The 25,849-nt window shown below is 56.2% G+C and overlaps 1 protein-coding gene across 1 annotated transcript in view; it reads left to right on the top strand.

Moving 5' to 3' along the window:
* Positions 1-25,849, top strand: part of CMIP (c-Maf inducing protein) — a 228,287-nt gene that overhangs the window by 134,188 nt on the left and 68,250 nt on the right. The window contains exons 2-3 of the mRNA XM_021093761.2: positions 6,882-7,007; positions 17,221-17,271. Coding sequence (XP_020949420.1) covers positions 6,882-7,007; positions 17,221-17,271 — 177 coding nt within the window. The remainder of the gene's footprint in view (positions 1-6,881; positions 7,008-17,220; positions 17,272-25,849) is intronic.

Here is a 25,849-nt window from a genome sequence, read left to right as displayed (position 1 = left end):
GGAGGAGTTGAGGAGAGCAGAGGTGAAGGTCACTGTGTGGGGGGATGTGAGATTGAATCCAGGGTCTCTAAGAAGCAGGGACTTGTAAAAATCTCATCACCAATTTGTGCTTCTGTTTCCTCTTCTGTCGCGTGTGGATCGGTAGGGATAAATAGCACCCCGCTCCCTGCCAGCCCAGGGTGGTTGTACAGTTAAATGAGATAATACAGCATAGGAAGCCCTCAGCGTGCTGCTGGGCACCTGTAACGGCTTGATAAATGTTAACCAGGGGCACCTGTGCCTTTCTTTGTGGAAGGGGCTTCGGGTGGGTGGTGGTGGCAGAGCGCGTGACCTGCCGTGTCACTGAAGAAAACATGCAGCAGGCTGTTCACTACAGCCAAGACAGAAGCAGCCTGGAGTTCCCATTGTGGCTCAGCAGGCGAAAGACCTGATGTTGTCTCTGTGAGGATGTGAGTTTGATCCCTGGCCTTGCTCGGTGGATTAAGGATCCAGCATTACCCGAAGCTGAAGCATAGGTTGCAAATGCAGCCCAGATCCAGTGTGGCTGTGGCTGTGGCTGTGGTGTAGGTCAAAGCTACAGCTCCGATTCAGCCCCTAGCCTGGGAACTTCCATATGCCACAGGTGCAGCCTTAAAAAGAAAAAATTTTTTAAAAAGCAGCAGGAGGAGGTGAGGGTTGAAGCCCCCTCCCATGATCCAGACCTCTCTGTGGTGCTACCACCCAGGTTCTGGCATCAGCACTACTGCTATTGCCATTGTTGTTGTTGACCGCCCACCATGGGGCTGGAAGGGCCCCCCCCTGCCCTCTGACTTGATCCCTCTCCTCAGAGGCCACAGTTTGTGGATGGGGCTGGAGGCACGTCCTTCCTCGTGCCGGTGGGGCAGTTCCATGGAGAGTCACGTCGTGCCGGGTGGGTCCCCAGTGTGGCACGCCTGCTGGGGCAGGAGGTCCCCAGCTGGGCAAGGGTTCCCATCCTCCTCTGGCCTCGGGAGCCAGCTCCTGGAAGGTGTTTCCAGGCCAGCTTCTCGTTTGGGGGTCAGGGACCTTCTTCTCTCCCCTCCCAGGAACCATGCAGGGTGCCTTGCCGACCTCTGTCTGGAATCGGCCTGGAGCCTCGTCTTGGGGCCACACATGTCATGCTTCATACTTGCTTTTAGAGAAGTCCCCACGGAGACCAGCAGGCAGGTCTGGGCCCCAGAGAGCTGGCTCCCCAGAAAGGTAGCACAAGGCAAAAACAAGCTGCATGGCACCAGCATTAGGGGTGAGGTCAGGGGCTATTTCGGGGGGCCTCGGTCACCCCACTCCCTGCCTGCTCTGCCACGCGTAAAGTCTGGGAAAGCACAGAGTTTGCAGCATCAGCCCTGAAGGGGATGCTGATGTTCCCTCTGGGTCCACTTTCCGCAGCCCAGATCCAGGTGTTGAGGGGACAGGACTGCAGCTCACGTCAGAAACAAAAGCAGAGGGGCGGTCTCTCCTCTTGGTCTGGCAACACCAGGGCCCCTGCACTGGCCCCTCATCAGTCCCTGAGAGCAAGGGACAAAGGCATCCCCTCCCTGGTCCCCGTCTCCCATGGGAAAGCAGCACCCCCACGGGCTAGGACCCCACTTGCAGAATGACCCCCTTTGCAGAAGGATCCCCTTACAGAAGCAGCCCTCTTTGCAAAACGGACCTCCCTTTGCAGAAGGATGCCCTCCCTTTGCAGAAGGATGCTACCTGCCCCCCCCCCCTTTGCAGAAGGACACAATGCAAACTTCTGAGCCTCCAGCACCCCTGCCATGCAGTTACTTCGAGGGCCCCCAAGGACCAGACGTTTGCTCTGAACTCACATGGGTCAGAGCAGCGTCCAGCAGGACCCAGCCAAGCTGGTGGCCCAGGATGAAGGCCCCCAGTCTTAGCCAGGGCTCCCCAGTTCTCTTTAATTTCTCTTTAATGAGAGCAATTTGGCAACAGCATAAAATATGCTCTTACCCTTTGTTCCAGTAATTCCCTTTCTGGGAATCTGGCCTAAGGAAATAATCCTAAACATGGGGTGGGAAAACATGTTTCACAAGGATGTCCATTGTGCAGTTGTTTATAGCAGCATAAAGTGAAGCCACCACACTGTCTGCGGAGGGGGCGGTGGGCGTGGTGGTGAAAGAGGTGGTGGTCAGATGTTTAATAGGCACTAAAACGGTAATTCTGAAGATTGATCTTCAGAATAGGGGGTGTGCACACGATGTCACATTATGTGAAAAAAAGGCAAGTCCCAGATCTATATATACCTGCCAAAAAATGAGGTATGGAAAATCATCAGGAAGTGCCTTGAGAGGTCTTGTATGATTTCGTCTGAAAGGTTACGTTCTGTTCACCATCTTCCCAGTCCGCTGGGACATTCGTGCGTGGCCTTTCTTCGGGTTGAGCCGTGCTTTACATTCAGAAAAGTGGACCCTTCTTAGCGGGCAGCGCTGTGAATTTTGACCTGTGAACAATCAAGTAACTGCCACCACATTCAGGACGTCGACTCTTTGCATCACCCCAAAAAGTTCCCCCACGCCCCTTCCCCATGCCCCTCGGTAACCATTCCCTTCCCCCGCCCCACGCCCACGCCCTGATCTGATTGCAGTCCCTATAGTTCTTGCTTCTTCCAGGATGTCATGCAAACAGAACCACCCAGTACATCTTGTACTGCGTTTACGCGTAGAAATAACTTTTTCATCTACTTAATGTTCTCTTAAATGTACCTCTTAGGGCTGGATTTCCTAGCTTCCCTCAAGTGGAGACTTTAATTTTTCCTTTCTATCTAACTCAGCCTTTACCCCATGCAGGAATCTCCTCCGCTGTAGCCCTGATCGTTGTGCTCAGATTACCGGGGAATTATCAGTTATCTGTAAAATCGTCCCAGCGGTGTGAAAGTACCCAGGATGGAGGACGTCCTCGGCAGCATCAGCTCACCCCCCTGCATCCAAAGAGCGGCCGAGGGCGCCTGCAGTCCCCCGATCTGTCCATTTCCCTTGCAAGCCTCAGGGGCGCCTGTCCAGGCTGTCCATCGTGGTGATAATAGTAACAACAGCAGCCGCAGCTGCAGGTCGTGTTTCTTAATAAACATTTTATGTTAGAACAGTTCGAGACGGAAAGAAAAATTGCAGAGACGGTATCGCTTGCATTCACCCCACACGCTCTCTCCGCCGTGGCTAGCATCTGACGGTGGCATGATAAATCTGTCACCGCTCCTGAGCCATACTGATATATGCGTTATGAAAGTCCACGCTTTATTTGATTTCCTTAGTTTCGCCCCGATGTCCTTTGTCTATCCCAGGCTCTCCCATGCGCTCCCAGTGCATTTAGTTATCATGTCTCTGTTGACTTCTCTCGGTGGGGACAGATGCTTCAGCCTTTCCTTGTTTTTCGAGAGTGCTGGTCGGTTATTTTGAGGGCTGCCCCTCAATTGGGGTTTGCCTGATGTTTTTCTCATGGTTAGACTAGAATTAGGACTTGAGGTGAGGAAGCTCCCAGAGATAAAAGGGTTAGTGTTTCTCACAATAGTTCGTTTTATTGAGCTTTTCAGTTTGTTCCAGATGCTGTACTAAGCCCTTGACATATTGGATCCTCTTTAAGGCTCCTGATGCTCATTAAATTCTCAGTGGATCATTGGAGGAAATGGGCTCAGAGAGGGGCAGTCGCTCTCATAAAGACACACAGTAAGCGGCTCAAACACAGGTCTCATTGATTCTCCAATTTTTGCTTTCAGCCAGGACTGCGTCAAACAGCAGTGCATCTGCTTTTTTAAAAAAGTGTGTATTTATACCCAGCCTGTCCCCCAAAAGCTGGTAGTGCACCTTCTCATCAAGGCCACTTTGAGACAGTGACAGCAGGGTCAGGAGACAGGCAGGCACGGTATTTAGCAGGCCTTCTGTCATGGTACGTCGCACATGTCACCTGGAGCCCCCGTGTTCCCATCGGCTTGCTGGTGAGCGCTGGGCAGCACAGGGCTTGCTGCGTCTCCATCTCCAGGAGGCTGTGATGGGGAAATAGAAGCCTCCAGGCTTTCCGCTTGTGTGTTCAAGGTTCTAAAGGCATGAGGCAGGCCGGCCGCTTGGTTTGGATAAATCACATCCGCCTTGTGGTGGTCACGCTCAGTACCCTTGTGGGGTTTTTGGATGCGGGTCCGTATCTATTATTAGGTCCAACGATTTTGTGGATGCCACAGTCGCTGTGTTCTAGCCCGTGTTCTCTGGCTTCTTGGTGTATGAAGGGGTCCGAGGGCTGGGCTGGGCAGCCAGCCAGACCTTGGAAAGGGATGTGGGCTGCCAAGGATAGGTGTTCAGCGCATCTGGGCACCCCGGTGCCAGTGCCCTAAAGGAGATTTTTTTAACTTATTATTTTTAATTTTTAAATTTAATATTTAAAACTAATAACCAAAACCTCTTCCCAATATGTTATGCCTAGTGATGATAAGTAATACATGGCTGGGCATTTTTTTATTTTGTTAAGGAAATGAAAAAAAAAAAAAAAAAAAAAAAAAAAGGAGTTCCCTTCATGGCTTAGCGGTTAACCAGCCCAACTAGGATCCATGAGGATGTGGGTTCGATCCCTGGCCTTGCTCCGTGGGTTAAGGATCTGGCGTTGCCGTGAGCTGTGGTGTAGGTTGCAGACGCAGCTCGGATCCTGAGTTGCTGTGGCTGTGGTGTAGGCTGGCAGCTGCAACTCCAATTCGACCCCTCGCCTGGGAGCCTCCATATGCCGCAGGTGCAGCCCTAAGATGCCAAAAAAAAAAAGAAAAGAAAGAAAGAAACAACAATCCCCTCCTCCATGTCAGGCACTGTTTAGGCACGTGGAACAGAACAGGCAAACATTCCTGCTCTCGTGGTGCTGAAACACCAGCAGGGGAGACATTCGGTGAGAAACACAGTGAGCATGTCAGCAGTCCCCCAGGCCCCTGGTGTCGCTGGTGTTCTCAGGACAAGACGTGCTCTTGGGGCTGAGTCATTACTGCAGAACACCGAGCATGTGATGGTGCAGGGGGTGCGGGAACAGGGCAGGGGGGCGAAGGGGAGCCCATGTGTTTGCATTTGCGACGCACTGATATACCATCTTGGCTGGACACAGAGGCTGTTGGAGCTGAGGGGGGGTCAGCACTGCTGAGAAGGGCCACAGGGACTTGGCTGCCTCCCCGCCCCCTTCCAGCCAGGGTCTGAGCAGCCTCGTGGCTCACCTGGACCCTGGCAGGAGCCTCCAGGCTGCTCCCTGCTTCTGCTCACCCTTTCCATGCAGCAGTCCTAGTGATGCCACGAAACTTGCCTAGGGCCCCACAGCACCCACCCAATAAGGAGCGATGCCAGCACCCCAGTAGGCCTCCAGGAGTAGGCATTTCTTACCCGCCCTCCCTGCCTTCGGCCTTGCCTCCTCCCAGCACTCCCAGCTTGTTCCCGCCCCTGGGCCTTTGTTCCATCAAGAGCCTGGCACGCACCTCCCCCCATCTTTCCTCGGCCCGCCGCCTGTCACCACACCCTGTCTGGATTTGGGTGCAGCACCTGCCACTCTCCAGTAGTTTATTTACTTGGGTATTTGGTTTGCCCATTGGGTTTCCATCTAGTTCACTGCTGTACCCCTAGCAGCCAGCATGGGGTCTGGAACATAACAGGTGGCCAGTCCTTAGGCATCAGATGAATGAATGAGTGAGCACATGAATGGGCACGTCAGTGATCAGTCACTCTTACTTCCTGAGCCTGGTGACTGATCATGTCAGGGAAACTCGAGGCCGCTTAAGCCTTCAGCCCTTTTCTCCGCTGCCACCACCACCACCACTGCATCTCAGCTTGGGCAGGCAGAAATTGAAAATAAAAAACCTTGTGGGGATCTCAAGTCCTTAAGGGGCCACAGATTTTAAATTGCTTGTATCACAGCCCAATGGTCAGAGCCCGGATCCCTGAGTCCGCAGCGGAGTTCAGTGGTGGCCACGCCCCTTCCCAGCTGAGTGACCTTGGGCGAGTCACAGGACCTCCTGAATCTCAGCTTCCTCATCTGTGCGGTGGGGCTGGCCTGGCACCTGGACTGCTCTGAGGATTAGAAGAGATACCACTTGCCATGTGCTTGGGGAGAGCTTGGCCCATGTCAGAAAGCTTGAGAGATGTTTGCTGTTATTCTTCTCAGCTGTGCCACCCTCCCCTTTGATTCTTCCGAAAGTCTGGCTTTTCTGTGGCCACAGAGACAAGGATGCTGCCATTTCCTGGTAGCAAGCACATCCCCCGGTGCCTGGCACCTTCGCTCCCGTGACAGCAGAACTCACTCAGCCGTGAGTGGCTGTGAACTTCTCCCGCCCCACCCTCACCCCAGCAATGCCCGATGACAGCCCTTGTCATTCTTCCTTTCAGTACTAATTATTGAGCCCTTGCCATGTGCCAGGCCCTGGGGAGAGAGAGCAGGGACCAAGACAGACACGGGCCTGGCCTCGTGTCGCTGCAGCCTGGCTAGGAGGCAGACGTCAGACAGACAGCACGTGGGTGCACAATAATTAATACAAGTGTAGGATCCCCTAGGGCACAGGGAGGGATGCTCTGTGCGCAAGAGAGGGTGATGGCTTGGACATGGTGAGGGATGGAGGGGTCCAGGCCATGGATGCCAAGAAGAACAATGCACAGGCCTTGCCCTCAGTGTGCCCGCCCCCTAGTCCTAACTGCAAGTCCACACACGCGAGCAGGTGTCCGCCACAGGCCCTCCCCTCCAGCTTGACCCCGCCAGCTAGGAAAGACCAAGTCCTTTGCTTCCCAGAGTTACCGGGTGTCTGTGCTAGCTCAGGTGGCGTATTGCTAGAGCCGGGGATGTTTTCCAGAACCTTCTTCTGTGACATGGCTGTTGTGCCTGATCTTGTAACCAATGTATGTCTTTTTCTTTTTTTGCTGCAGCCAACTGGGTACATGGAGAACTCAGTCTCCTACAGCGCTATTGAGGACGTTCAGCTGCTGTCCTGGGAGAACGCCCCGAAGTACTGTTTACAGCTCACAATTCCTGGGGGAACTGTCCTACTGCAGGTAAGATAAATAAGCATGAACAAGCAGTTTCTGCTCCCCCCCTCCTTTCCCTCCGAGGGAGCCCGCCAGCTATCAAGTGGGAAGGTTGTTTAACTTAGAGTATTTTTTTCCCCTCCAAGTATAAGAAGGGTGTAAATTGGGGCTCCCTGGGGGAAAGGAAGAGGGAGCGTGCACAGGTTGAGCTCCTGCTGCATGCCAGCCACTGTCTAGGAGCTTTACATGTTATGTTTTTATTTCTCTTAACCAAGAAAAGAAAAAGAAAAAAAAAAAAGCTATTCTGATCTTCATTTTGCAGTCGAGGAAACTGAGGCACATAGACACAGGCTTTAAAAGGCTGTAAAAAGCAAGTAAGCAATAGGTGCCACTTTTTGCTCTACTTTGAGTGAGGAGGTTTCTTACTTCTCATTGACCTAAGTTTTTTAGACTGATGGAATTATGAGCCATCTCCTTGGAAGAGTGTGCATTTTGTGTGTATTGGTCAGGACCGTTGGTTGGTATTGATACAAACATTATTCAAACTATCGGAAGCAAAAACAGAATTTGATGCTGTAACTGTATTAAAGTAATGGGGGTGGGGGCGGGGTCCTAAGAGAGGACTTCAGGCATATCTGTATCCAGGAGTCAAATGCCATCATTAATATTGTCTCACACCCCCGCCCCTGGCCCCCATCTCCTGGCTTTGCTTCTATTTGCCAGCTTCATGGTCAGGCAGAGTCTTTCCATGTGGTGGGAAAGGTGGACCTCTAGAAGCCTCAAGCCACATTCCTGGAGCTTGCAATCCTTAAAAAAATACGAGAGCCCATTTTCCTTTCAGTGTCTTTATAGAATCTCATGGAAGATTCTGACTGGCTGTGCTGTAGTCCCGTTCACCCCAGGGGATGCCCTACCCTGTGTTACCTTCCCGCCCTTACCACAGTGTACTCTCATAGCCCCCCAAGGACCTCATGGGTGGGGAGAGGTAGGTCCACCAAGAAAGGAATTGTGGCAGAAAAATACAACAAGGCTGCCGCGGTACCTGCCTGTGACACATTGCACACATTTCGAGGAGTACCACCCCAGTTTCCAGCAGGTACACACGTCAGAAGAATGGAGTCTCCCAGCATGGGGAGGACGCCTTGGCCTCTTTTAGGAATATTTTCCTTCTAACTCAGTTGCTCCTGCGAGGTCTGCTCTGAGCCCAGAGAGATGCTGCCTAAAACTTGTTTCACAAGTGGCCACTGGATCGCTTAACAACATTGGGGCCAAGAGGCATGCAGTTGGGCCTCTGTGGAGAGTTGAACTCCTCAACCCGAGTGTTCACATCCCTGCGGAAGTCCCATCCTTTACTGTCATCTCGGAGGACACCAGAGCCACGCCCGCCTGTCTCTTTTCTCGTCTCTCACACTCTACTTCACCAGCTCTCGCCTTTGCCAGCCTCACCTCCCGCCAGCAGAGCTTCTCATCCTCTGTCCTGCCCACCTGTGGCTACTGCTCTTGCTGGGAAGACCGTGGTCCCTCCCGGCCCCCTTGGGCCGGAAGGGGGGAGCAGCAGTGGGAAATAGGGAGGGAGGGGCAGCAATATAGGATTCCTTGGAAACAGGCTGAGACCATCCCCCTTGAATCACAGAGCACTGCCTGGCCAGTCCGTCCCTGTGCTGGGGGTGGGGAGGTGACTAAGCCCCTGGGTCTCATCCTTAAAGAGCTGCTGGGCCCCCTGGGGAGACAGAGCCGTAAACAAATGACTGCGGAGGGAGCAGCTGAAGCAGAGGCGTGTCCCCGAGGACTGGACGCCCAGAGCAGGGAGTGACTCACGTGGTCTGGGGGCACCAGAGGAGGCTCCCCTGGCGATTTTAGAGCTGGGTGCGGAGGGATGAGTAGGAGTGTGCCAGGAGCAGGGAGCAGGGCAAGGGGGTGCACAGCGTGAATGTGGGGGAGGCAGTGTTGTGTGCCCTGCCCTGGAAGAGAGGGGGACGCGGGGGCGGGTCCCTGCAGGTGTGTCCGGAGCCAGATCATGCAGGTCCTATCAGCTGAGTGAAGAAGCCACAGCAGTTTTCTGAGGGCCATGGGGAGCCATTGAAAACTCCTGAGGGGTAGAGGGGACCGCAGGGGGATCGCCCTGGTTGTGGGGCGCTGGATCTGTGAGTGGAACAGCTCCCTGGGTGCAGCAGTCGCTCTACCAGCAGCGGCTTCTGGCGCTGGAGGGTCACTGTACCCCCGAGGAAGGTCTGGGCATCACCTGCCCCGGGGAGGGCAGTGAGGCTTGGAGGATGTAGGTCACTGGTCAGCACCAGAATGTCCCTTTAATGCAGGCCGTGGCCGCGGGCCGGCGCTGCTGACTTGCCTGGCCTCGAGTCAGAGCTCCCCCTACCGTGCTGATGGGCGGCCAGGCCTGCAGCTGCTCCAGGCCCCCCCTCGCTGCCCCCTGCTCCCGTGGAGCCAGAGGCTGGAGCAGGATCGCAGGAGGAGGGGGAGGAGGAGGAGGCTGGCGGCTCCTGGGATTCAGAGCGGGACTCGGAGCCGGGTGAGAAGCAGACGCAGCCTTTGCCCGTCGCCCAGGGAGGCCCAGGTGGGTGCAGCTCTGCCCCTGCCCCTCGGTCTCTCCCTCGCTGACACTGTCACCACTTTACCTTGCTTCCTTCTTGTTGTCACCCTCCTCCCTCCTGTGATTCATGGGCGGCGTGTGGCCTTCTTGTTATATAAGCAGGTTCCAAATCATCCGAGAGATGGGCTGTGGGCTGGGAGGTCCGCATGGTTATGGGGGGGCCTGGGGGCGCATGGGGCCCAGGGTGGTGCCCTCAGGTGCCAGGCAGGGCGCCCCTTAAGCGCTGTGATGATGGTCAGCTGGCTTGTCCTGATTCACGTGACAGGCCCCAGAGCCGTCCTCCCTTGGAGGGGAGGCGCGGAGGGTGAGGACAGAGGCAGCCAGGTGTGCTCGGAGGGCAAGGCTGATGGAGCTGCCCCCCACCTTCTCCATCAGTAGAGGATGAGGGTGCCTTGAACTGTGCTGCAGCCAAGAGCCACGTAGGGTTGTTTGCATTCAAAATTATTGACTCAAGAGGGCAGTTTCTCGGTCCCCTGGCCCTGTTCCGAGTGTTCAGTAGCCAGGTGTAGACAGTGGCTACGGTCGTGGCCAGTGCAGGTAGAGAGCGTTTCCATCACACACAGGATGTGACCCCAGGGCTGTTCGCTTTGACCCTAAGCTCCGGACACCGCCTCCCACCCCACCCCCCGACGGGAAATAGCTTCAGGATACAGGGGCGGCTGTAGGACTCCAGCATTCCTGAGTGGGTTCCGTCCTGCTGCGCCTGGTGTGGCTGTGCTGGCCGTAGGGTGCTGTCGGGGCGCGGGGGTCTGCCCGGCCGCTCTGTCTCTCTCAGCTTCCCCGTCCCCACGTGAGTCTCTTTGCGTGTCTCTCCCTGCCGCGCTCTCTCCACCCCTCCCCTCTGCCCTCTCTCCGTCTCCTGAGACGCGGCCCTGTCTCCTGTCCTGTAGTTTGTTTTCTCTGCCGTCTTTCCAGGCCTCTCTCCACCCGAGCGCGTTCCTCTGTGTTTCCTGACTCAGTTCTCCCCTCTCTCCTCTCCTGTCCCCCCCGCCCCCGCCCCTCTCCCAGCTGCCTGGTGAGAGTTTGAGTCCATTCTTCCCCCAGACCCCCGGGGAGCTAACCTGCCTGCATCACCAGCAGGTTAAGAAATGCTCTCGGGCAGTCGTGCCCCCTCTCTTGCCCGAGACACCGAGCAACACGCCAGCAGGTCCCGTCGCCAGACAACGGCGCCAGCCCTCCAGCCTGGGTCCAGTGGGTGTGTGTCTCGATGCTTTGTGTATTTCGGTGTGAGCTCCCTAATGCCGTGTTTTTAGAGCCCTGGGTGCAGAAAGGACCTGTGTATCTTCTTTCTTCCCTGAATGCCCTTTCTGCTGGCCCTTGGCTCTGAGGAGTAGCGCCGCAAGTGCAGAAACATGCGGCAGAAGCACCGGGGTGCTCCTTGCCAGCCCGCGCGGGTGGGGGCTGCCCAGCGGGATTAAGAGCCGCGTGTTCGGTGGCGGGTCCTCTTCCAGGGATCTCTGCCTCCTACGTGGGTTTCCCCCTCTTCGTAAGAGGTGGACGGAGTGCACTGCTTGTAAAACAAGGGTCCGGGCGGGTCGAGATCAAGGGCTCCCTCCTTTCCCCGGAGGCGCTGCTGCGGCCACTTCCTGCAGTGACTTCCGAGGCCCGCTCTCCTTGCCGTTCCCAGAAGCCCTGGGGAGGCCAGGCAACTGTTTACCCCAAACGCTGGCGGGGGTGGGGGCGGCGGGGCAGGGACAGGGCGGGTTCCCTTCTTACTGGAAGCCGGAGAGAAAGACCTTTCCGGCCTGTAAAGCACGTGCTGTTTTTTCCCTAAGAAGCTGGGCGGGAAGGAGAACCTGGGAACAGTCACCCACGGGGCACCCTCAGCTGTTTTTCTCACCTCTCGAGACAATACAACAATGAGGGAGAACTTGGCAACTTTCGAAGAGGAAATTAGGCGGAATTTGCCTGGAACGAGGCCCTTTGAGTATTCGAAAGATTTATCACCAGGAGAAGTCCTGCCGCCTGGGCAGGCCTGCCCACTTCCAGGGGCTCTCTTGCCCAGGCTCCCTCAAGTGACCCCCAGGACTTGGAGCCAGGCCCTGAGTCCCGTGGGCCCGGGTCATCCAGGCTCAGCCATCACACGTCAGGGTAGTGACACTGCAGAAACCCACTCTGTCCCTGGGCCCGCTCCCCTCTCCCTTTCCTGGTAAGCCACTGAGAGATGCCTGGGGTTCTAGAGGTCCCCCTGCCCCCATGGCCTCTGTCCTTCTGAACTAGATGAGAAACTAGAGGAAGGAGCTGGACGGCCCACGCTTGTCACAGCCTCTCTGGCTTCGACAGGGGACATGTCTGTGAGGGGGCAGTGGCCACACCGAAGGTCACCCCCCTCTTCTGGAGGAAAGTTCTGGCCCACCCTCTGGTTCGAGGGGTGGGGCCTCCTGGTGATCGGAACTGGCACCAGGAGGCCCCACCCCTCCACCCGCATGATGCTTTCAGATTTCCCAGCCCAGTTCCTGGGAACCCAGCGGTAGGGAAGACAGGCTGTAGGGAGAGAGCAGGCTGTGCAGCCTTGGACAGCTGGGATCCCCTCTCTGGGCTTAAGATTGATCTGTAAACTGGACCCGTGATACCTGTCTCCCTGGGTGTTGCAAAGATCAGCAAGATTGCATGTAAAATCCTCAACACTTAGCACAAGAGGTGTTCAGGAAAGATCTGGCCAGACTGCTTCTAGGGCCCTCGTCAAATACGGCGCAGGGAAGAGAGGGCGTCAAGGCTGACTAGTTCTTTGAAGTTCACTGTGTGTGAAATGTTCTCACTGAACGGAATAGGTATACTGATGCTTCATTCCCCCTGCTGTCCACTCCCTGCCCACCCATTTATCCACCAGTCTGTTCACCATCTGTCCATCATTCCACCCATCCCTCTGTCCATCCACCTTTCCATTTATCCATGTATCCATCCCATTAGTCAGTCAGGCAGTCAGTCAACAAACATTTATCTGAGTTTTATGGACACAGTGGTGAATAAGTCAGACATGCTTGGTCCCCGACCTCACAGAGCCCATGGGCTGGAGAGGAGGAAGACCAGTGATTACAGGACAGTGTCATCTGTTCGATGAGGTATCGTCACCTGACGTGGTGACGGGGCGCGGGGGCAGGCACCACTAAGACACCGGCATGTCGGGTGAGACCCAAAAGGCAGATGGTTGAGGGAGCGAGGGGCTGGAGGCAGTGCGTTCCTGCTGGGAGGGACCCGCCATGGGAAAAAGGGACAGGAAGCAGAGTGCGCCAGCTCGTTCTAGGCTGCGGTAACACAGCCCCACATTCTAAGTGGCTTGGAACAGCATGGGATTGTTTCCCACTCGGAGTGCGTGTCCATCCTGGGTCAGCTGGGAGCATGCACCATCTGGATGTTTCTGGTCAGCAGGCTGGGGGAAGGGACCCTACTAAATAGCGCACGGGCTCTTCAGGGCTTCCACCGGAGGCGACACCAGGCACCTGGCCGAGTGTTCCTGCCACGTGCCCGAAGGAGAGCTGCAAGCGTTGGGGAAGGACTCGGATGAGACCGCAGCAAGCTGGCCTCTGAGTTTCCTCATCAGAGACACAGCAGAAGAGACATTGGCTTAGAGTTGGGTCTTAACCTGTGGTCCATGCGTATTCTGAAACTGCCTGCACAGTTGCATGTGTGTGTGTGTGTGTAGCGAGTGTGCAAATGTGTATGTTACTTGGGTACAAGTCCATCGCTTGTTTAAATCCCCCAAAGACTGAGAACCCTGGGTTGGGTGATACCTGAAAGCCCATTGAGCCTCTGAATCAAAGAGCCATTTGTTGTAGTGGCTGCACGTGGCCGAGGCTCCAAAGTGGAGCTGGCCCAGGGTTGGGGGACAGGGACTGTGGCCACCTCCCCTCCCAGCTGTGCTGGGGGAGGAATGAGCCACAGGTGGGTGGGAGGCCTTCAGTGTCTCTGCCTCCCAGGGCTGGGGGCGAGGTGGGGCCAGCAGCTCATGCTTTGCCTCACCTGTAATTAATTCACTCCTCAAGGAGTTCCCATCATGGCTCAGTGGTTAATGAATCCAACTAGGAACGTGAGGTTGCAGGTTCGATCCCTGGCCTCGCTGTGTAGGCCGGTGGCTGTAGCTCCAACTCGACCCCTAGCCTGGGAACCTCCGTATGCTGTGGGTGCGGCCCTCAAGAAAATAGAAGGACGCCACAGCCCTGCCTCCCAGTGAGTGCCCACCCCTCACCTTGACTTCACTTGCCCGAGACCCAGAGTCCAGGGTAGGAGCTCCTGATCACTCAGCCCAGCTCGCAGTGGCCAAGGGAGGGGCCGATTAAAGACCTTTTTTTTTTTTTGTCTCTTTAGGGCCGCACCCATGGCATATGGAGGTTCCCAGGTTAGGTGTCCAATCGGAAGTGTAGCCTATGCCACAGCCACAGCAACGCAGGATCTGAGCCTCGTCTGCGACCCACACCACAGCTCACAGCAACTCCGGAACCTTAACCCACTGAGCGAGGCCAGGGGTTGAACCCGCAACCTCATGGTTCCTAGTCGGATTCGTTTCCGCTGTGCCACGACAGGAACTCCTTTTTTTTTTTCCTTGATGAAAGACCTTTGACAGGGACTCCGACTTGAAGCCCCCGGCTTGGGAGGGCTGGGCCTGGCCCTGGGGAGACAGTCCGTGTGGGATTTGGCTGCCGAGGCCAGGACCAGAGTCGCCATCCACCCCACGTCCCACCGCCTCCTGTTTCTTCCGAGGCTGCTGTTCGCCTGTTCTGCGCACCCAGCCCTGCTGGTACGGGCCACACTAATCAGAGCGAGGGGTTTGGAAGTGAGACCCTGCCCTCAGCGAGCTTACCGTCCTCTCATTGGTTCCTCCAGCAGGTCTCTCCCGGGTACCTCCGGCCCCAGGCCCCGGGGATACAGTGGGGGTCACTCCTGGGTCACACCCGGGTCACACCCCTTGGCAGCGCAGCAGGGTGGGTTGGCCAGTGGAAGGCAGGTCTCCTCCTGCCCCACCTCGCCCACCGCCCTCTCCTCTCTCTTCCTTTTATCTTCACTCATTGGGTCCAGCCAGTGACACATTGTGGGCACCATCCGAGCCCGCAGTGGAACCTCGGAACCCGTGGGATGACCCCTGTCTGTGCTAAACCAGCCGGGCCGTACCCCCTCTGTTCACTTCTTACTGCTGCTGTGGCAAAGTTAAACAACACAAAGGTATCAGCCTACCCTTCTAGAGATCCGAATCCAGCGTGGCTACCACTGGCTAAAATCGAGGTGTCCACAGGGCTGGTTCCTTCTGAAGCCCGAGGGAGTTACCCATGTCCTTGCTGTTGCCAGCTTCCAGAGCCGCCCGCCTCCCTGGGCTCATGGCCACATCATTCCAACCTCTCCTTCCGTCTCTGACCATCTGCCTCCCTCCTGTAAGAACCATTGTGATTACAGTGGCTCACCTGGATAATCCAGAATAATCTCTGCATCCCGAGGGCTTTCACTTAATGACATCCGCCAAGTCGTCTGCACCTAAGGTGGCGCACTCGTGGGGCATTAGACGTGGACAGACCTCAGAGGTTCCCTTGTGCCACCTACTACCCCTCCCCGCTCTCTGGCCACCTCGGTTGTGATAAAAGCAGATAAAAATAGTCGTGGGCCAGAAGCGGGCAGGAGCTGGCTCATACGGGCGTATACCAGCTCCCGGGAGCCCAGCGCCATCATCTCCTTTTATCTCTGGTCCAGGGACATCCCCCGGTAGAGTGGACTCGGCCAGTGTGGCGTTAGTGACATCACAGAAGTCCACACACACTGTGGTTGGGACTTTTAGCCCGGAACCTCTTTTTCAGCACAGTCGTGGCCGTGGTCGGTGCAGGTACCCAGCCCTGCTCCCGGTAGAGTGTTTGCACTTTGCTGGGTGCTGCGCTCAGTAAGTTAGCATTTTACATGGATTATCTCATCGTGTGGGATCTTTGCACCGCTCTTTCTGAGCGTGGGATGTATTTTGTCGCCCTAATGAACAAGAATTGTCATGAGACCACAGCTAGGTCAGCATAGACCGGAGGTGACCCAGCTACAGACCTTCCAGGGCTGCTGGTCCCTGGAAGAGACTCCCCTTTGGCCTCCGCTGCCCTGGTCAGGTGTCCCAGGCTTTGTGCCGTCAGGGGACTTACTCCAGGTCCCATGGAGGCAGAATGGGGCCGTGAGCCCAGAGCTGCCAGAGACGCAGCTACGGCAGAGGCACCTGCCTCACACGGAGGGTCTCCCTCGTCTGCTTCCCGCTCGGGGCAGAAGCAGGAGCTCATCTTGCCTCCAGGTGCCGCTGTGGGTCGGCTCCGGGTCTGGAACGAGTCGCTAAGCTTGCCCATGGGAGCCTGACTCTCAGCTGCACAGGCCACTGAACTGGTACATTTGTTCCAGCCCAGAGATTTCCCCAAACTGCCCTGGGCGAGCGGCTGCTGTTCCATCAGTGACTTGGTGGGGGCTGCGGGGGAGGTCAGCTGCAAGCCCCAGATCTCCCTGAATGAGGGGGACACGCTGTCCACGCTGATGTGTGTGCTGTGCCTGTGCGGGGGGAGGGGCAGTGTGGTCAGGGACAGACGTGGACATTCGTGCTTGGGGAGAGGCTGTGGCCTTTGTCAGACTCCCTCTGACCTTCAGGGCCCGTGGGATCAGGCAGGGACCCACACGGCGTTTCTGCCTTGGGGGTGGCCAACGGCAAACGTGAAATGCCGTCACGCTGTGGTTTGGGCCTGAGTCAGAGTGCCAGGTTCAAGCCCTGGCCCCACCCCCAGTGCCTGGGAGCCCGTGGGAGAGTTTAACCCCCGAGCCTCAGTCTCCTTGTCTGTACTGTAGGGACGGGGGTGCAGACGGCGCCAGCTTCCCAGCTATGACTTACAGGGCCTGAATGAGCCAGTCCACCGTGGGGCTCAGTGTGGCATCTAGCGCCCGTTAAACGTGCCATAAATACCATGTTGCCATCCGCACATCTGCTAGAACCGGAGGTGAGCGCAGCGTGGTGGCCAGGAGTGGCCCAGAGTCTCTGGACTGGTGTGGCGCGCGTCCCGGAAGGTCTCGCTCCCTGCACGGTGTTTTTTAATGCAGTTCTGCCCGAGTTCAAGGCCAGGTGCTTTCTACCATGGCTTTCGGCAGGTGGCAGGAGGGCTGGTGGTTAAATTCACAGGCTTGGAAGCCGGGCTGCTGGCTTGAGGGCGGTTGTTTGACGCGAGAGCTCAGGGTCTCCGTTTTCCCCCTTGTGAAGCAGGCACGCTGTGGCCCACCTCTTCGGGCTGTGGTGCAGGCTGCCGCAGAGTATGTGGGTGACTACCGCCCAGGGCCTGGAGCAGGGCTTGGGGAGCCCCCAGTAAGAGCCATCAGCAGCAGCATCTCACCACACGCCTCCCCCACTCGTCCTGGTCCCTCCCGTCATCCTGAATAGCTTGAGATATGAGTACAGTTAAAGCTCTTCCAGCCAAACCCGTGCCCGGTGGCATCGATGTCTTATTTCAGACAAGACCCCGGGGTGACGGGTTCTGGTCTGGTTTTTCACGCGGGGCTCAGCTTGGAGCACCCCTCTGAAGGGTAAGCCAGGTCACAGATCCCATGGGACAGAGCCGGCTGGGGCTCCCGTGAGGACCTGTGCGACGCTCTGTGTCTGCCGGCCAGTCACTGGACCTCACTGTCCTGATCTTCTCGTTGCAGGCTGCCAACAGCTACCTGCGAGACCAGTGGTTCCATTCTCTGCAGTGGAAGGTAAGTCCTGACTCGCTTGCTTGCTGGAGGCAGCTGCCTTCGTCTCAGCAGCTGAGTGTGGGCTCACAGCAGGTCTGCCCCCGGAGGCTTGAGGGTGGAGGTCTCTCGCCTTCCTGGCAGCTCAGCCGAGGAGCTTGGCTCACTGTATGGAAGCCCCCGCCTCCCTCTTTGACAGTTGATACCTTTCCCCTCTCGAGGCGGAAACTGCCTTCTTCCCCTTGGCCCTCAGCTTTGCTCGGGAGCCTCACAGCGTGTGCCTGCTTCCGAAAGGCTCAAAGAACCACTTGCTCTCAGGGCAGGGGCTCTCCTGAGAGGCTTGGGGAGGCAGGACCTCAGGGGCTCAAGATGATGGCTTGAAAGTAACTTCCGGGAGTTCCCCGGTAGCGCAGCAGATTAAAGATCTGGCATTGTCTCCACTGTGGCTCGGGTTACTGCTGTGGTTCAGTCTCTGGCCTGGGAACATCATACCACTGGAGAGACCAAAATAATAATAACAGTAATTTTTTAAAAAGTTCACTGAACAAAAAGTTCTTGTGTTTAAAAGAAAACGAGGAGTTCCCGTCGTGGCGCAGTGGTTAACGAATCCGACTAGGAACCATGAGGTTGCGGGTTCGGTCCCTGCCCTTGCTCAGTGGGTTAACGATCCGGCGTTGCTGTGAGCTGTGGTGTAGGTTGCAGACGCGGCTCGGATCCTGCGTTGCTGTGGCTCTGGCGTAGGCTGGCAGCTCCAGCTCCGATTCAACCCCTAGCCAGGGAACCTCCATATGCTGCGGGAGCGGCCCAAGAAATAGCAACAACAACAACAACAACAAAAGACAAAAAAAAAAAAAAAAAAAGAAAAGAAAACGAGAAACGTGAAGTTCCCATTGTGGCTCAGTGGGTTAAGACCCTGACACGGATTGTCTCTCTAGGGTTGTGGGCTCCATCCCTGGCCCTGCTCAGTGCGTTGCTGCAAGCTGTGGCCTAGGTCACCGATGCGGCTCGGATCTGGTGTGGCTGTGGCCGTGGCAGAGACCTGCAGCTGCAGCTCCGATTTGACCCCTAGCCCACAGACTTCCACATGCCACAGGTGTGGCCGTAAAAAGAAAAAAAAAAACAAACAGGAAAACAAAAAGCAAAAAAAAAGTGATTTCTGAAGGTGGCACCAGAGATAGATTCATCAGAGATGCAGAAGCCCAGCTGTATTTCCATAGGCTTCGCTTCCTTTCCATTATCTGATTCTTTGGCCTAATTTTCCAGTTCTGGCTCTGCTTAGGGTGGTCCAGGGCCTTCTAGCACAGAGGGTGAATTAGTCCCCTCCTGGTCACGTTCAAGACCCAGCGGCGGGATCTACGAGAAGGGTCCTGCCAGCCTCCTGGGGAGTCCACGTTCTGCTCCCTGGCGCAGGACCCTGGCACCCTGCCTCCCCATCTCCCCGCCCTCTGATCTTTTAGTTGAGAACAAGCCATGACAGGCCTGCGGGCTTGCAGAGCCAGCAGGGCGAGGCTAGAATGACCTGCGTGGCCTGAGCCGTCATCTTTTGGTAAGCCGTCGGGCGGTGGGGGACGAGAGGCTGGCCCTGTGCAGGGCTTGCGGCATGTGCCATGTTGGGACAAGCATGGGACACGCGGCATGCCTCTCGTGCCTCTGGAGGGGCTCCCGTCACAGCTGGGCGGAGGGCGGAAATCCAGCCCCGGAAAATTGCATTCCTGGTCCAAAGAGGGCCGCCCCTGGCCCTTCCCCGACAGCTGCAGGTCCTCTCTCTCGTTTGTGCCCACATGGCCGTCTCAGAGGCCAAGTGGGAGTCTCCAAGTTGGGGCTGCGAAGGGAAAGGACCGGCATTTCCTGAGCACCCTCTGTGTGCCTGGGGCCTGAGACCAGCCTGTCTGTTTCACCCTTGTAAGCCTGGTTGTCCTCATTGCTCCCGTTTTCTCTCTAGGGAAGGGGAGGCCAGACTGGACCCCTACCTCCCCAGCCAGTAAGGGCCTGGGGCAGCGTGCAGACCCTGGCCTTTCCCGTCCCTGTGGGTTCCTAAGCGCACTCGGAGGACACCGGGTGTCAGCCCGGCAGGCAAGCGGCGCCGGCCTGCTCAAGGAATTGGCAGGGGCTGCTGGAGCTTGATTTCTGCAGGGACGTCATCCCTGAGGCCTGGCTCTCTGTGGCCCGATGAGTCCCAGGACAGGCAGGACCCATAGGGCCGCCTGGGAGAGCACTGGAGAGGAAGAGGGGAGGAATATGGGGTGCTGTGTGGTGCTAAGGGCTCCCCAAAAGAAGAGGCCCGTTCACTGCCCTGGGTGCGGCTATCGGGTGACTCTCCTTCCTCCGCCCTCCTTGTGTTTCTCCTTGTGCGTCCTCAGCAGGTGCCGACCTTGCTTTTTCTTAGCTCAGGATGGGACAGAAAGTCCTTAGAGACATACTGCCCATCTGACAGGTTGGGGAGACGCCTTTGAAAAGGTGGCCAAGATCAGGGTCTAGGAAGAGGCGAGGGGTCTTTCATGATTCCTCAGAACTCTGCTTTCCCCCTTGCCCTGGCCCCCAGTTTCTTCAGCCATGTCCTGGAATCTTTGGGAGCACCTCAGAGGCAGTGCTTATACCATGTGTGAATATTCTTCGGCTGTAAGGGGGCAGTGTGATGGTGAGCACTGAAAGCCGAATTTCAGGAGACCGCGACGGCTGGAAGGATGATTGGAAAGGGACAGGTTTGAAATGTGCTAACTCAGATGGCAAGGATTGCATGTGGGGTTCAGACAGTCAGTTGGGCAAGTACCCAGTTAGGGAGCCCTGGGCTTCTAACAGTTCTCATAAGGACCTGGACGTCTGCACTTCCTTTTGGTGGCATTTGCTTTATTTACAGTTGTTACATTTAATCACTTAAGTCGAAAAAAAAAAAGGAAACCAACAAGCATCCAGGAAACTCAAAGCAGGGTATCGAGGATGCAGCAGGGAGTGGCCAGGTGGTAGATGGTGACCTCTATTCTCATGGTGGAAGCACTCACTTGTGTCTTAGGCAAGTGTGAGGCACTAGCAGTTTTCCCTTTTTGCCAGTCCCCCCCCCCCCCACTGATTTAGGTATGCTGCCACCAGGTGGCAGTGATATCTCAGCATCAGCAACCTGACTTCATCCCTGGGGCTCTTTGCCACTCATTCTGGATGAGGTTGGAGGGAGGCATGCTCTTCTTCCCGGTAAAATGGCAAAGAAACAGAAGGTGTTTTTGAGGTACTGCTGGCTAATGAAATGAGCTTAGAGACCCACACGCAAATCCTGGGTCTGTAGCAGTCTCGTGTAGTGTGCATAGATTCCAGCAAGTGTTGATTCAGATGCAGTTACTGAGTGCCGACAATGGGCAAGGCACGGCTGGGTGCTTTCCTGTTCATTGACAGCAGAGGACGAGGCTCCTAGGGGTCGAATGACTCGCCCATAGTCACGCAGTGTTTTCTTTACACTACCTCCAGCTACATCCAGCTGCACCTGACTCTGAGCTTTGGACCCTTCCGCACATTCAGGATGTGTCCTGCTTCTCCTGCCTGCTACAGCCACTCTTTACCACCAACCATTTTGGGGTTTGCTTTTTTCTTTCTTTTCTTCTTTTCTTTTTTTGCTTTTTAGGGCCACACCCCCAGCACATGAAATTTCCCAGGCTAGGGGTTGAATTGGAGCTGCAACTGGCAGCCTACGTCACAGCCACAGCAACACAGGATCCGAGCTGCATCTGCGACCTATACCACAGGTCACAGCAACACCAGATCCTTAACCCACTGAGCGAGGCCAGGGATCAAACCCACATCCTCATGGATACTAATCAGGCTCATTACTGCTGAGCCACAACACGAACTTCTGGGGTTTTCTTTTTCTTTTCTCTATCTTTAACCTTTTTAAAAAAAAAAAATCATTAGAACATCAAAATTCAGGACTTGTGAGATCCCACAGCCTTAGCTTAGATTTTCAAATTTTCTACTTGCTGTTTTTGTCATTTTTTTCCCCCTCCACTAATACATGTGCCCATGTGGTAGCTGTGGTGCCCACAGAGAATACATTCTTCTGTTTGGTAAAAAACATGGCCTCTTAGATGCTGTGTTCCCATTGATTTCGTGTTTTTATCCACCTGTACCGGTACCTGTCCTGCCCTGTGTCGTATCACCTCCAAGGGGACCAAAATTGGTATTTGGGGGCTTGAAAACCTTGTTATTCCAGTGGTATGTGGCTTCCTAGTAACCTCCTCAACAAAATCTTATTTGCTAGTATTTGTTTTCAGAAGGCTAAGGGCAGCTGCGGGTGGGGAGATCCTGAAAGGCTCTTGATGATGAGAACAAGCTTGAGGAGTTCCTGTCGTGGCACAGTGGTTAACAAATCCGACTAGGAACCATAGGTTGTGGGTTCGATCCCCGGCCTTGCTCAGTGGGTTAAGGATCCGGCGTTGCTCTGTGGTGTAGGCCGGCGGCTACAGCTCCGATTGGACCCCTAGCCTGGGAACATCCATATGCCGCGGGAGCGGCCCTAGAAAAGGCAAAAAAAGACCAAAAAAAAAAAAAAAAAGAAAGAAAGAAAACAAGCTTGAGAAGGACTGCCGTAGAGTTTGTCTCACGCTGTGTCGGGGAGCAAAGCCGCAAGTGAATGAAGTACCTGTGCGATAGTCCTGGACTGCTGCTCTGCCCCGGGGCCCCGTGGTCCTCGTGGCCTCAGCTCTGAACATTAGTGCAGCCACAGGTGCACTGGGTGGGGGGTTTCCTCCACGCTGGGCCCTGTGTTTCAGGTGTCATCTCATGTCACTGAGTGGTCTATCCTTATTGCTCTCGGCCCGTGAGGAAATCTGAGTCCCTTGTCCAAGGTCCCCAGGCCCCCACAAGGGGAGAGGGGTTTGCTTCCGCACACCCCAGCCCCTGGAACCCCCTTCCCAGCCTCTCCCTCTCTCTGGACCCCTCGCTCTGTCTTCCTCCAGGCCTCCTGCCCCTGGAGGGGCAGTGCTGGTCGGGGAGGGCAGAAGAGGCCTGGGGCATCGTGGCAGGACAGGATGGGGAGGCGAGTGGAGTCACGCTGGTTGCTGGTATGGCAGCCCCTGCCCCACCCTGGATCCTGGAGCCCGCTGTCCTCGGGGCTCCCGGGAGAGGCCAGCTCTGTTTGGTTTGGGTGGTTGGGCCCCTGAGGCTAATTCCTGGGGGTGTGGAAGCGCAAACAGTGTGCTGAGTTAATGAGGCCTCATTTCTGACTCACATGCACCTTGGAGCCGTGTCCTGGGGAGCCAGGCCTGTCACTGTGTGTCAGGCTCCGAGGGGCCAGGCCGGGAGTATATGGTGGAGCCAAGGAGGGTCTGGCGTGTTCATAAAGCTGTGAGGGACAGGCCTGTCCGGGTGGACAGGGCCCTGCAGCCCTGAGTACCTGGCTGAGCGACAGCCGTAAGAGGCTCCCGAAAGACACCTGCCGTGTGTAGCCGGCGCTCCTGGTGCCTCCGGCTTTGAAAAGACGCCTTCTCACTTCCAGAGAGGGGTTCTGGAAAACCAAGATGGCTTTCTCGCCGGGGGGAAACTGGGTCACTCACAACAGCCCCGGGGGCAGCTGAGCTGGGGGAGGGTGCAGACTGTGGGGGGGCGACAGAAGCGGCCTGTTTTCCTGTCGCAAAGCTGCCAGGCAGAGGAATGGGCTTGGCCCCGGGAAAATCCCAGCCCAGGTTTGCATCCTCTCTGGCCGTCTGCCCCAGCCGCGCTGCCGCCTTCTCCCCAAGCAGTTTCCCAAGCCCCTGGCGTGGCCACAGCCACGTGCTCACCCCCATCCAGGGCCCTGTCCCTCCTCTGTACAGACTAGGAGGGTGGAGAAGAATGTGGGGTCCCATGTGTTCTTTGTGTGCGTGTGTTTGTGAGGGGTGACCGTGTTATAAGCGCACTGGATATGGGGTGTGTTTATTTGGGCCTCAGATTTTCTGTCTGTGAAATGGGAGGTTACTAACTAGGACCTTGCCCACTAGGTTGGTGTGAGATCAGGCTGCCCTGCAGGTCATGGGGTTGCAGGGGCCAGGCCTGCAGGAACATCATTGCAGGCACCCCTATCAGAGCAGCCGGTGGGTGGGAGCATGGCAACCCTAACCCTAACCCTAACTCTAACCCCTGCTCCTAGGGGTGTGCACCTAGCCCCTGCAGTGCCCCCCTGAGGTGTGTCTTTTTTTTTTTTTTTTTTTTTGGCTTTTTAGGGCCGTACCCGCGGCATATGGAAGTTCCCAGGCTAGAAGTCCAATCAGAGCTACAACTGCAGGCTGCGCCACAGCAACACAGGATCCGAGCCGTGTCTGCAACCTACACCACAGCTCACGGCAACGCCAGATCCTTAATCCACAGAGCGAGGCCAGGGATCGAACCTGCAACCTCATGGTTCCTAGTCAGATTTGTTTCTGCCACGCCACAGTGGAAACTCCCGTGGCATGTCTTTGAGATGGGGCGGCAGGAGGGCGGCAGCCTGTCCTGGGAGGGCTCCGCCCGGCGCCCTCCTCCTTTATGCACATTCGCATGAATCCTCGCAGTGGGGCTGCAAGGTCTTTATTGATGAGGGGACCAGGGAGACAAAGGCCATTGCCACCGACAGCTGCTCCTAGGGGTGTCACACTCTCGCTTCTACATAAGCCCTGGGCTGAGCCCTGCTGGGGTCCCCACTGCAGGGTGAGGAACTGGGAGTCTGAGGTGAAGGCCGTGGGGCTGGGAGCCTGGGTTGTCTCACCCCCTGGACCCCACCCCCCACCCCCCACAGGGAGAGAGAACCCCTGGTGCCAAGGTTCCCAGGGAGCCAGGTGCGAGGGACAGAAGGCCCTGGAGCTGACGCCCCGCCCCTGCAGGGGAGCTCACTTGGCGGGAAGGGCGGGCCCTCCAGTGGGTGCCGTCACCTGCAGCCTTGACCTTCCTCCTGGACCCACCTCCTTCTCCCTCTTGGGCATAGGACCCTGAGGCCTTTCCTCCTGCAGGACAAGCCACTTCTAGAAGTCCTGCAACCAAGGCCCCTCTGACCACCACAGGTCCCCCCAGCACACGTACCCCAGTAGGGCAGGTGGCCTCACCACCCTCCTGTGCCAGCAGGTGCCAACACCTTGCTCGCCGCCCTGCTGAATCCCCTCAACTGGGGAGGGCGGTGTCCTCCTGTTTCCCGTTTCACAGTTAAATGACTTGCTCAAGGGCACGCAGCTTTCAGATGGCAGAGCTGAGGTTTGAACATCATTTCAGTTCCAGAGCCCAGGATGGTAACCACTGGCATCATGGCCCCCACTGCACGTGCGTGTGTCTGCGCGTGCGTGCGTGTGTGCGCGTATGCGTGTGCATGTTCCTGTGAGCGTGTGTGTGCACACGCACATACACAGACACACGCACATGCCGACACTTCCTCCGTCACACCTGTGGGCTTGTGCTCCTGCCTGTACCATTCGCCTGTCTGTCCTCCTGCCTTTCGTGTCGGGGGCTGTGGTATTTTGTCTCGTGAGGCATTTCACGAGAGCTTTGCGTTTTTCCCTGAGTCTCGCAGACGTCACTGGGAGGATTATGTGAATTAACCTCTGACTCCGCCATCCCCTGCTTCTCGTGGGAAGGGCTGATTGCCCTGCCCACCCTGTGTGCCACCCTGGGCCCCGGAAAGTCAAGCTCAGGGCCAGCCACTTCCACGTCTGCCTGAACACACTGTGTCACCCTGTCCCCAGACTGCAGCAGTGAGGCTGGACCTTGCCTTGCTCCTGGTCCCTCTTTCTCTGGGCCACGCTCCCCTGTGTGGTCCCTGCTGAGCTCACCTTGTCTGGCAGGAAGATAGTGCCCCCCCCCCACCTGCGGCCATCCCTCCTGTCCCACCGTCCTGTCCCCTCTGTCTCTGCTCTTTACACATCAAAGGCAACGACCCCTTTGCCCCTACACGTCCCTCCCATAGGCGGATTTCACTCCTGCCAGTGCCCCTCCAGCTTCGCCCACCTTTGCACGGACCTTATGGCCAGGTGTGTGGACAGTCCTGCCAGCTTTGCACAATGCTGCAGCTTGAACATTTCAGTGTGTGTCCAGTCCTGCACGAAGAGGCTTTCTGATGGCTGCATCATATCTGTGAAGAGGTCATGGCATAATTTACCAAAGGACCTGCTTTCCAGTATTTGGGCTATTTCTCTTTTTCTCAACTGCAGATAATGCCGTCCTGACTGTCCTTATAGCCAGTCTTTTCCTGATTTTGAATTACTTTCTTGGGGCTGGTTTCCAGAACAGGGCTTACTAAGCAGAGAGGAGGGGTATTTTTTGTGTGACCCTTAGCACATATTGCCACCTTGCTCCCCAAAGAGGAATTTTCTCTAATGCCTAAGGAGAAGGCTCCGGGCCAGGCTGCCTGGCTTCAAATCCTGGCTCCACTGCCCACTGGCTGTATGACCCTGGACTAGTTACTTTCCTCCGTGGGCCTCCTTTCCCTCCTGAATAAAACAAGGGTCGTAATAAAACCAAGCTTATTAGGTTCCTGTCCAAGTTAAATAGGTGAATAGTTGAGAACGGCACCTGACATGTGAATAACTGTTGGATCAATATTAATTATTCTTATTCTTCTTGAATGATCAAGACCTCTGTTTCCTTTTGTGCAGAAGGGTTCCAAAAGACAGGGTTCTAG

Source organism: Sus scrofa, chromosome 6 (genome assembly GCF_054392235.1).
Source record: "Sus scrofa isolate SSC_HxYL_T2T_F1_AM1 chromosome 6, Sscrofa_HxYL_maternal_Yorkshire_Landrace_v2.0, whole genome shotgun sequence".
NCBI classification, from domain to species: domain Eukaryota; kingdom Metazoa; phylum Chordata; class Mammalia; order Artiodactyla; family Suidae; genus Sus; species Sus scrofa.
The sequence above is the reverse complement of the archived record's forward strand: the minus strand, read 5'-3'. Positions and strand labels throughout refer to the sequence as shown.